Source organism: Phoca vitulina, unplaced genomic scaffold (assembly GCF_004348235.1).
Source record: "Phoca vitulina isolate PV1807 unplaced genomic scaffold, GSC_HSeal_1.0 scaffold25, whole genome shotgun sequence".
NCBI lineage: Eukaryota > Metazoa > Chordata > Mammalia > Carnivora > Phocidae > Phoca > Phoca vitulina.
In genome coordinates, this window is record NW_022589728.1 from 17,897,201 (window position 1) to 17,908,698 (window position 11,498).

General features: G+C 41.9%; 1 protein-coding gene, 1 long non-coding RNA gene and 1 other non-coding gene across 4 annotated transcripts in view; 1 reads left to right on the forward strand and 2 right to left on the reverse strand.

Annotated features, from left to right (window-relative positions):
• MCMDC2 (minichromosome maintenance domain containing 2) overlaps positions 1-5,796 on the forward strand; it is a 32,549-nt gene extending 26,753 nt beyond the window's left edge. The window contains exon 14 of the mRNA XM_032421846.1: positions 4,510-5,796. Within this exon, the coding sequence (XP_032277737.1) occupies positions 4,510-4,676 (167 nt within the window). The 3' untranslated portion in view covers positions 4,677-5,796. The remainder of the gene's footprint in view (positions 1-4,509) is intronic.
• Positions 5,797-6,784: 988 nt separating this feature from the next.
• On the reverse strand, positions 6,785-10,168 carry LOC116643091. Of its 2 annotated transcripts, none has more exons than XR_004301485.1 (4): positions 10,069-10,168; positions 7,399-7,511; positions 7,076-7,137; positions 6,785-6,893 (listed from the first exon to the last, which is right to left on the reverse strand). It is a non-coding gene; the product is annotated as an uncharacterized LOC116643091 (long non-coding RNA). The 2 variants fall into 2 exon arrangements; XR_004301484.1 differs by having other exon boundaries at positions 9,999-10,104.
• Positions 7,212-7,300, reverse strand: LOC116643281. The gene has a single exon (XR_004301510.1). It is a non-coding gene; the product is annotated as a small nucleolar RNA SNORD87 (small nucleolar RNA).
• Positions 10,169-11,498: the final 1,330 nt, after the last annotated feature.

Below are 11,498 nucleotides of genomic sequence, written 5' to 3' on the forward strand. Positions count from 1 at the left end.
TCTCTCTCTCAAATAAATAAATAAAATCTTTAAAAAAAAAAGACTTAAAAATCAATATGAAGGGGGGGAAATAGGAGGGGGAGATGAACCATGAGAGACTATGGACTCTGAGAAACAAACTGAGAGTTCTAGAGGGGAGGGGGCGGGGGGATGGGTTAGCCTGGTGATGGGTATTAAAGAGGGCACGTATTGCATGGAGCACAGGGTGTTATACGCAAACAATGAATCATGGAACACTACATCAAAAACTAATGATGTAATGTATGGTGATTAACATAACATAATAAAATAAAAATAAATTAAAAAAAAGTAAACTAAAAAAAAAATCAGGGGCGCCTGGGTGGCTCAGTCATTAAGCGTCTGCCTTCGGCTCAGGTCATGATCCCAGGGTCCTGGGATTGAGCCCCGCATCGGGCTCCCTGCTCCGGGGGAAGCCTGCTTCTCCCTCTCCCACTCCCCCTGCTTGTGTTCCCTCTCTCGCTGTGTCTCTCTCTGTCAAATAAATAAATAATATCTTAAAAAAAAAAAATCAGTATACCTAACAAATTCATTATGAAAACAAAAAGTAACTAAAGGGAAAAAAGTCTTCACAGAGTTTTATTTTCCTCAGCAAATGCTTTCTTAAATGCTTCAAGAAAGTCTTGACAAAATGATTACCAAGTGAAAATTGCCATATTCTACCACAGGAGTCCTTAATAATACCATAGTTTTTAAGTTCAAAGACACACATTTTTGTCTTCTTATTGATATCTAGTTGTGTCTTTTTTTTTTTTAAGATTTTATTTATTTGAGAGAGAGAGCAGAGGAGGAGGGGAGGAGCAGAGGGAGAGGGAGCAGCAGACTCTCCACTGAGCACGGAACCCTATGCAGGGCTCCATTCAGGGCTTGATCCCAGGACCCTGGGATCATGACCTGAGCTGAAGGCAGACGCTTAACCGACTGAGCCACCCAGGCACCGCTCTTGTTGTGTCTTAACAATTTTGATGGCATACCATAGTAAAATAGGCAGCAAGTTTTCGTTATAGTACATTAAAAAAATGTGTGTTAGTTTTTATCAAGAATGCTTTTGGGGCGCCTGGGTGGCTCAGATGGTTAAGCCTCTGCCTTCAGCTCAGGTCATGATCCCAGGGTCCTGGGATCGAGCCCCACATTGGGCTCCTGGCTCAGCGGGGAGCCTGCTTCTCCCTCTCCCTCTGCTCTCCCCCTGTTCATTCTCTCTCTCTCTCTGTCTCTGCGTCTCAGATGAATAAATAAAATCTTTTAAAAAAATAAAAAAATGCTTTTTTAAAAAAATATTTTATTTATTTGACAGAGAGAGACACAGCGAGAGAGGGAACACAAGCAAGGGGAGTGGGAGAGGGAGAAGCAGGCTTCCCGCCAAGCAGGGAGCCCAATGTGGGGCTCGATCCCAGGACCCTGGGATCATGACCTGAGCCAAAGGCAGACGCGTAACGACTGAGCCACCCAGGTGCCCCAAAAAGATTTTTAAGTCTTAAGCAAAAAACAATGTTAAACCTCCTTAAATGTTACTTTAAACATAATAAGAAATTGGAAAAAAAGGGAAAAAAAAATAACAGCAGGAAGTTGATCCCTACTCAGGGACATTTTTCTTGGATACAAAAACCAATAGGTTGGCTCATGAACTAGATTTAGAAGCTGGGGCAGAGGGAAGAATTAAGGAAAACTCCCAAGCTTCTGCCTTGAGCAACTGAGTGGATCATGGTGTCATTTGCCAAGACTAGCAAAAAAAGAGAAAAAGGGTTGGGAGAAAAACCAAATGATAGATATAAGTTTGAGGCATCCTACAGAGATACCAATAGACAGATACAAGAATTGTTTAGATGAGAGTTCTAATTTAGAAACTTAATTTGGGAACCATCAGCACAGAGATGGTACTCATAGCCATGGAATGGATGAAATCACCTGAAATCACCTAGAGAGAGACTATACTAAGAACTCCAAGGATGGCCCTTGAAGAATTCCAATATTTAGAAATGGGGTTGAGGAGGAGGAACTAACAAAGGAGAGCTGCTACTGAGAAGTAGCAGCTAAAATGTAGAAAGAAAATCACGTGTAGTTATAAAAGATAAGATTTGGCAACCTAGGGAATATAGGTGTCGGTGATCAGAGCTACTTCAGTGGAGTGGGATTTGGGTGGGATAAGAAGTGAGGATATGGAAATAGCACACATAGACAACTTTGAGATGTTTGACTATAAAGATGGGGAAGAAAAATAGGGTATTAGAGAAGGATGTGTGGTGCAAGAAAGGATTTTTTTAAGAAGATTTTATTTGATAGAGAGAGAGGGAGGGAGGAAAAGGGAGGGAGAGAGAGCAGCAGCAGTAGAGGGAGAGGGAGAAGCAGACTCCCTGCTGAGCAGGGAGTCTGATGCTGGACTTGATCCCAGGACCCTGGGATCATGACCTGAGTCAAAGGCGACGCTTAACCGTTTAACAGGCTCCCGAGGATTTTTTTTTTTTTTTTTTAAGAATAGATAGATCTTATGATGTGCAACAGAGAGTAAACTAATGATACTACAGAATCAGGGGAAGATCAAAGGAGTAAAATCCTTTAAAAGGTGAGAGAGGATGGGATCCAGAGCACACGTGTAGGTATTGGCCTCTAATAGAAAAGTCAGTTCATTTTATAGGAGGGAAGACAAATGGATACAGAATCAGGTTTGTAGATTTGGTCCTATACTCTACACAAGGTCATCAGCTAAAAACAAAACGTTTGAGGAGAGAATGGAATATAATAGTCACGTTGTGGGGGACAGAAGAACAGTTGTGCTAGACAAACCCAGCAGGGTTGTCTGGCAGTTCAAGTGCCCATCCATTTGAGGTTTCTGATTCATTTAAAGTGAAACCAAGAAATGCCAATTAGGTGATTTTCTGTCTAGCAGCCCGAGCGCAGGCATAAAGCAAACGGCTGGGCTCATGCAGAGTTGAGGTTTTGATAGGTGAGTGTGACAGAGTGTTGCAGGGGGCAAGGGAGTTGGGGGACTGGCTTGGGAGAGATTCTTAAATAGGTTAGAAAAGGAAAGTGAATTGAAGGAAGCTGATTAGAAGCCTGGGAGATAAAAGACCTAGAAGCTGGAAGTAGGTAGTGTAGGGAAAGGGGACATTTGAACTAATGGCTTTTAAGTTTTTGGTGATACCAGTTTCCTGTGACCTTACTATGCATAGTGGAGGTAGAAGGGAAAAGGTCAAGACAGGGAGGTCTGGAATTAAACGAGTAATTCACATGGATATCACTGAATGGCAAGGTATTAGGGAAGAGAGGAAGATTGTGAGCCATGCGCTGAGAACTGGTTGATGACTTTACCATGGAAGGGAAAGGGTAATAAGTAATAAGCCTAGGGGGCACTGGGCATTAGAGGAAAGATTTTTATTCAGAGGAAAGCAGGGGTGAGAATGGTCTGGTAGCTGCAAGGGGGCAGCAAGTTAGGCACTGTCTCGGTCTTGTGATACTAAGGTATGAGGTGTTTTGAGAAAAAGCAGCTTCACCTGAGAGAGCCACAGGGAAGAAGGCAGTGTTCTCAAGGGACAGCAAAGATTCAGGTAAGATAAAGGGAGTAATAAAGGGAGCAGTGACAGAAGTCTGAGGCTATGTAAGTATTTACTGAGGACAGACAGATCTAGGAAGGCACTGTCTGCTTGGCTAGCAACTGTACACCTGGCCAGTCACAGTGTAGGTGCTCATTCATTGAATCAACAATGAAACATACAATGATGTCTTTATCTTCAATCATCCATTTAACCTTTATCAAAGTGTTTCCCTACCTTCTAATACCTTCTCTCCCTACTACTTCCAACCTCCTCACATCACTATTCAGGTTCCAAACTGTAATGATTATGTCAAGAGATAACAAATTTCTGTAGTTTCAAAACTTTAAAATGTAATCAACATATTTCTTCTTGGTGCTGGTTAAGTTTGTGCATGTACCAAAACTGTCTCATGAGTCTCAAAAACAGGTCAGCTTTAAATGATTATTAATATTCTATTAAGGGATGCCTTAGTCAGTCGGTTAGGTGTCTGCCTTCAGCTCGGGTCATGATCCCAGCTCGATCCCGAGGTCCTGGGATGGAGTCCCACATCAGGCTCCTTGCTCAGCAGGGAGCCTGCTTCTCCCTCTGCCTGCCACTCCCCCTGCTTGTGCTCTCTGACAAAATCTTTTTTAAAAAAAAAAGTCCTATTAGATAAGTCAGAACTTAATTTTAAAACCTACTATTTTGTTGAAAATGTGATTTCACATTTAGCATTTTTTTTTTTAAGATTTTATTTATTTGACAGAGAGAGACACAGCGAGAGAGGGAACACAAGCAGGGGGAGCAGGAGAGGGAGAAGCAGGCTTCCCGCGGAGCAGAGAGCCCGATGTAGGGCTTGATCCCAGGACCCCGGGATCATGACCTGAGCCGAAGGCAGATGCTTAACGACTGAGCCACCCAGGCGCCCCACACATTTAGCATTTTAAGGAATTCTCATTTACTTTTTTCCTTCTTTACTTAGGGGCCACTGTATTTTGTGTTGCTCCAAATGCAGTATTTCCATTTGAATTGTATAACGAAGAATATTTAGAGCAAAGGGATATCTATTTGACTCAGTGCCAACAGCAGCTCCAACAGTTTATTGCCACATATGGACCTGGGACAACTCTTTTCACTAGTGATGAATAGCCAATCTGAGGACACTATTTTCTTCATATTTAAGTTAAATGTGATTTTGAAGTAATGCTTCAGGTAGTACTGTGTACAGCAGTATGTTAGAACGCTATCCTGAATGTATGAAATATGGTCTCAGGATGAAAGATTTACAAACTAAGCAATGTAAAATATCACTTTTGTGTAGTTCCCACTATTTGTCACAAGATGGCAACAACACTTTAAATGAGAACATTTACCTACAAATAATCATTTAAAACCATTTTTCTTGCACCTGTGAACCTGACAAATGGTAACAGCAATTTCTTTTAACAGAAGTCTCAAATTTAAGGAGCTTTCATACTTTATTATATAGTGTTATGTCCATTATATCATTTTGGAAGCCCTAATTATGGAGTAAGGGAAAGCTTGTATATTTCCCATTTTCTAAGCCAGGTTAAATGGAAAAAAAAAAAAGGAATTTAAATCAAATCAAAGAGCAAGAATTGGCTCTTTAAACCTAATTGGTTACAGGAAAGGTACCAAAAGGTGAAGAAACCAATTTGCAAACCCAGTTGTTTTTGGAGGGAAAAGATCTACTCTGAAAGGTGGGGCAGGGGGTGGGTTGGGGAGAATTTATAAGACTGTGAGAAAATATACTTAACTTGTAAAATCCCCAAATCCTTTTCATTTTCCAAAGCTTGAGAGAAATTCTAAAATAAATCTTACTAAAAGGAAAATGTCATCACAAAATTGCCACCTATTTTACCCAGATACTACCATGCTGATTCTTTAGAAACTGGTACCTCATGGAGCTTAACCATCTCTCTATGGACCTTTGACTATCATTCAAAAATAGTGAATATTCACTAGTCCCAGACACTTGCATTCAGAAAGCAAAGCTAGTTTTTTAAAAACAATTTACTTATTACAGTTCTATAATGCTAGTCAAGACCTTATTTTGTGGCTTCTTTGTTGCTGTATAGGTTTTGTACTGTTTTACTTGCCATAGTGAAATTTTAACTTGGATAAAGGCAGGTATTATATGTTGTGGGACTCAACAGGGGAAAAGCAAGATTTACCTAAGTCTCCAGTTAGGAATTCAGTTTTAGAATTTTTTCTTTAAGATTTGAGAGAGAGCACAAAAGGTGAGAGGGAGCAGCAGACTCCCCGCTGAGCAGAGAGCAGCTCCATCCCAGGACCCTAGGATCATAACCTGAACTGAAGGCAGACACTTAACCGACTGAGCCACCCAGGCAGCCCCTAGTTTTAGAATTCTTGTAAATCCTCAAGTCCTGGACAGACTGGACTGTCCAGTCACTATTTTCCTTCAGGTAACATTATTTGTACTAGGACCAGAATTACTTTTTTTCCCAGAGCAACTGTTTAAAAAATTTTTTTATTATCATTTAAGATTTATTCATGAGAGCGAGCGAGGGAGGGGGAGCAGAGGGAGAGGAAAGAAACCTAAGCATACTCAAACGCTCAGTGCAGAGCCTGACGATGGGCTTCATCTCACAACCTGAGCAGAAACCAAGTGTCAGATACCCAACTAACTGCACCATCTAGGCACCCCAGGATTACTTTTTTATTCAAAGGTAAAAAAAGAAAGAATAAAATAAGATTTAAATTTTAAACAAACTGTAGGTCACAGGTGAAATCTTTACTTGTAAGAGAGAATTCATTAAGGTGTTTAGGAGATTCCAAATACTTATTTTTTAGGTATACCTCCATGGTAATCTAGTTTGCTGAAATCCCCTAAGGCAAGAAAGGGCATCGGTTCACAAATGAGCTAGTTATTGACAAGAACATACTATACTTAAAGTATGTTAAAAACAAGTCTGATGGGGCGCCTGGGTGGCTCAGTCGTTAAGCGTCTGCCTTCAGCTCAGGTCACTGATCCCAGGGTCCTGGGATCGAGCCCCACATCAGGCTCCCTGATCAGTGGGAAGCCTGCTTCTCCCTCTCCCAATCCCCCTGCTTGTGTTCCTGCTCTATCTCTGTCAAATAAATATATAAAATCTTAAAAAACAAAACCAAACCAAGTCTGACTAGTGATTATGAAAATGGAACTGTTTAAACATTTGATATTTTTTAAAGATAATAGACTTTACTTGCCTAGCAATTACAAGTACTCAAACATGTATTTTTCTACATAATTTATTGTGAGGTGATCAATGTTAAATAAAATATTAATCTTCATCTGTTTCATGTCTTCTTGACCAATTCTTTTTTCCTTCCAATTGCATGCCTCTAGGAAAAAAAAAAAATTAGAAACCAACAGTGAAAACCATTCCATAGTCAAAAATCAAAAAGAAATCATACTCCTGACACACATAGGCAATTTTAACAGGAAATGGCCCTAGCCCTCTGGAGTTTCAGATACTTTTGAATTATTAATAGCTGTGATTACTTGACAAATCATAATTACTTACTTGAGGCAATGAATTTTAACGACAGTTTTGCACTTGAATATTCATCTGCAGCTACCTATATGCTGAAAAGAACATTTCACCCATTTTAATTAAAAATTGCATTATACTTGTGTAATTAACATAAACAATATAGGTTACTGGCATCTCAGTCTTAAAATTATTTCTTCAAAGAAACCCTCAGCTGGGTAAACGGCAAAAAGTAATTTAAGTCATCATTGTGCCAGTTTTTACCCTATGTCAAAAATGTATTAAACATTTTTGGTACTGCTCTTCACGAACAGTACCACAAATACATAAAAAAGCACAACATTAACTTTTGGTACCTCATTACATGCAGTTGTGCTCCTAGTGGTTTTATCAGAGCCATCCTGTGAGCAGTTTCTGGAAAACATCAGGACAACCGTCATTCATCTTCACCTCATAGGCTCTACTGCACCTGGAAATTAAAATATTTAAAATTCTCATTTGTACTTGCATCTGTTTGGCATCTTTTATGTAGGAATGGTCCAATAAGACTTTTTCCTTCTCATCAGGAACCATAAACATAATATTTGCAACCTTCCTGACTCCCAACTAACTTTTTAATAAAAACTAAACATTAAGGCCATATACTGGAAAAATTTTTCTATTGTTTAACACATCTCTAATGAACAAAGTACTTTCTGCTTAATTCTTTTTTTGGTAGTCAAAGCAGATAAACCCCAAACTTAAAATGTCTATGATGATTTGAGCATATTAGTACTTTTGACTGTTTAGGCCCTAATAATTCCATAAATGATCTTTCCAAGCTGGAAATGGGTTTATTAGCATGAATAGGAAAAACAGTGGATACATATGATGTTCTTTACTGGGGCAGTATCGATTTTAAGACATGATGGTCTTAATGAGTACTCTAGCCATTGCTTTTCTGTCTCCGAGCTTGACAAGGATGCGGTATGAATCAGGTTAAAGGTTAGGTATATAAAAACAAATGTGCAGACCTCCAACTAAAGCATCACAATGGCAAATCTAATATAGTTTTAGAGCAGATACATTATGTTGGCATCATTATTGGACAGTCTTGTGGAATTATTAAGTCCCAGGTTGCCTGAAAGCACACTTAGGTAGTGCAAAGGGAATGGCCAGGGCCACAGATCATATCCCGCAGCACCCCAGGAGAATAAATCACTGAATCAGACAGCTACTGGAAATGATTTATGAAGACACATCAAATGTTGGACCCCGCGAAACAATTTATCATTTTCAAGTCTGGAAATAATTTCACATAATCAATATCAGGAACACAAACTATTAGTTACGAATAATTCCAACTGGAAAATTTCAGTAATGAGATTGATGGGAACTACTGAAAACTACATGCATAATCCCATTTCTGTAAAGCCTACAAGCATGTTTAGGGGTACATTATTTGGAATAAAACTGCTATCCATCCCACTTAGCTCAAAAAGCTAAGAGACATGGATACAAAAGCCCAGATGATAGGCACCTCAGGATGGAAGGCAGGAGAATGGGACACGGAAGAAATGAGATGCCACTGTACTGATAAAATCACCGTTCTTAAATGGTTTGGTGGGCTCTGTATTTATTATGCTTCAGGAATTACCTACATATTTTACCAAACATTTAGTTTGTAAAATTAAAAAAAAAAAATCCCAATATTTACCAATAAAAACAGGATTCAAGCCCCTCAGGCCTCAAAATAATGACTAATACCAAATATACACTATTTTCAGGGGCGCCTGGGTGGCTCAGTCGTTAAGCGTCTGCTTCGGCTCAGGTCACGATCCCCGGGTCCTGGGATCGAGCCCCGCATTGGGCTCCCTGCTCGGAGGGATGCCTGCTTCTCCCTCTCCCACTGCCCCCTGCTTGTGTTCCCTCTCTCGCTGTGTCTCTGTCAAATAAATAAATAAAACCCAAAAAATCTAAAACCTACTTTCAGCCATTACAGTTGCCTTGTCGTCAGCAACATATTTGGGGGAGGGAACAAAAAAACCACAGGATTACACCAAGTCTCATCGGTGAAGTATTCATTAATAACTTGTTTTTGAATAGGCAGTGTTTTTTTTCCAGTCTCCCAGCTGTTGACCAGTTTCTTCCGTATTATGTTCAGAAATACACATCTCTATATAAACGCAAACATCTAAGGGTAGAGCAGGCATTTATGGCCTGGGGGTGGGGGGGGGCGGGAATCTATACAGTACATATTGTTCTCCAACTTCAATACCACTCAGAGCATATTTACAAAGGAAGACTCACAAATGCGACAAATTAACTCTACTAAATCCCTACCAGAACTGTTACTAAACTGCTGTTAACAAGTTTAAAAGCCAATCACAAAGTACAGTTAAGTAAAGGTTGTCTTAACATCCTAGAGATAATCCCTTCCCCATTTTACAAAATGCTCCCTTACTAGGGCTAAATACGCAACCCATTTAGGGGACCTTAAAACCTTCTAGGCCGCACTCAAGGCTTTGCTGGGGATATAAAACGGCTTCGGAAAAGGGCGGGGAGGAGCACCAAACCCACCCGCCGTACCCTCCAACCGCCTCGGAACCACCTGAATCTGAGAAGGCCCTTTATTATTTTTGAGCTTAGAAGAGTTGAAGCCAGGGTCTACTTAAGGAGAAGGGTCAGGTTAAGAGTCGCGGCTGGTTACTCAAAAAAAATGCGACTGAACCAACGACCCGGAAGTAAGCTCCGGCCCCGTCAACTGGGGCGGGGGGAGGGGGGAGAGGAAGGGGACGGTTGCCTCCCACGCAGACCTCGCGGCCGTGCAGACCACTCGGCTGCGCTCGGGCAAGGGTCGGAGGCCCAGGGCGCGGGCACCCAAGGGCAGAAGGCCCGAGGCGGGCATGGGTTCCGGAATGGAATCAAGCTCCCGGCAGGAACAGGGGGAACTCAGTAAGACCGCGAGGACTCCCACCTCGAAGAGCCCAGCGACTGGCCCGCACACCCCGCCGCCCGGCCCGCCTGGCCGACGGTGCTCCACGCACCCTCATCCTTCGGTGTCCGCGCGGAAAAGAAAGCACAGCTTCTTCCGCTGGGCGTTTGGCGCTCCGGGCCCCGCCTCTTCCGGGTCTTGGCCCCGCCCTTGCCCGGGGTGGGGGCGTTCGCCCGGCGGCGGAGAGCCCGCTGAGAGCTAGAGCGGGTGGTCGGGGTTGCGGTCCCAGCGTCTCGCCCAACTGTGGCGGCGCCGGGAGGTCTGGCATCTCGGCCTGCGGTGGAGTGCCGCAACGTAAGTTCCTATTGGGGGGGGGGCCGTTTGGAACTCCGTAGAGGCTTTCAAGGCTCACGAGGACTTCACCTAGAGCCATTCACTGAGTATGCAAATGTTTAATCTAGTTTGTAATGGACCGAAGAGAGCGGAAAATGCTCCAAAAACGAAGGGTCTCCCATTCCTAGTACGCTATATTTGCTTAGTCTTCTACTCTCTCACGTAGTTCAGTGCGTATAAAACTAGTGGTATTGGACATCCCAATTTAGAGTAAGGGTATCTGGAATCGACCCCTTCACACACAACAGAAGAACCAGTTACCAGAAAAAAAGGAAGCTGCTATATATTTCTCTTCTAACAACAGCTACTGCTGCTGTTTTTATAGATAATAATAATTATAGAGCATTTATAAACAGCATTCGTAAAGCAGTCACGTGCCTTGTTTATGAACATGTTCTAATTTGCTATTGATTTTTGTGTTTTGTGGGGTTCCCCCCCTGTTTTTTCTCTCAGTCATTTTATATTGAGTCCTGGCTGCAAAGCACTAGGCTTAGTGCTGCAGGGGGCAGGTTGATGATCTTGTTGCCAGAAAGAATACACATGAAAGCATGTAATTAAACAACTGAATCAGTAAAAGACACATCATCTTTCCTTTAAACACTGAAAGTCTAGGAAATTCATACAAAATCCAGTACAAAATATATTTGCCTCAAAGAAACACGGTATAAAAATCTAAACCTTGCGAAACAAATTGTGCTTATAGTCACTTTACCAAAGAATTTCTCTCTATATAAAGTCTTTGCTGAATGTTTTATAGGGGTTTAAAATTCTTTGCTTGGGGCCCCACCTGGGCAGTTCTGTCAAGTAGTGGCTTTGGACCTCAGCCTGCATCGCAGACTCCTGGCTGGATATTACTTCTACAACCTAATTTTGCAGCCTGGACAGCCACCTCCACCAAGCAAGCCTTTGCCCACAGCTGGATGGGCAGGTGTAGGAGCCACCATTACTGAAAGTTATAGAGGAGGGTGAGTTTGGATGCTGAACCTATAGATGTTAGGGCAACATTTTAGGCAGCTTCTCAGTGCCTACAGCCATATGAGAAGGGACTGGAGACCAGCAGGGACACTTCTGCAACAGTTCCTTACAGGATAGCTCCTAAGTTGCTAGTTTTCCTGTCAGTGCTCACGTGGCATGGTGTTTATTAGCATC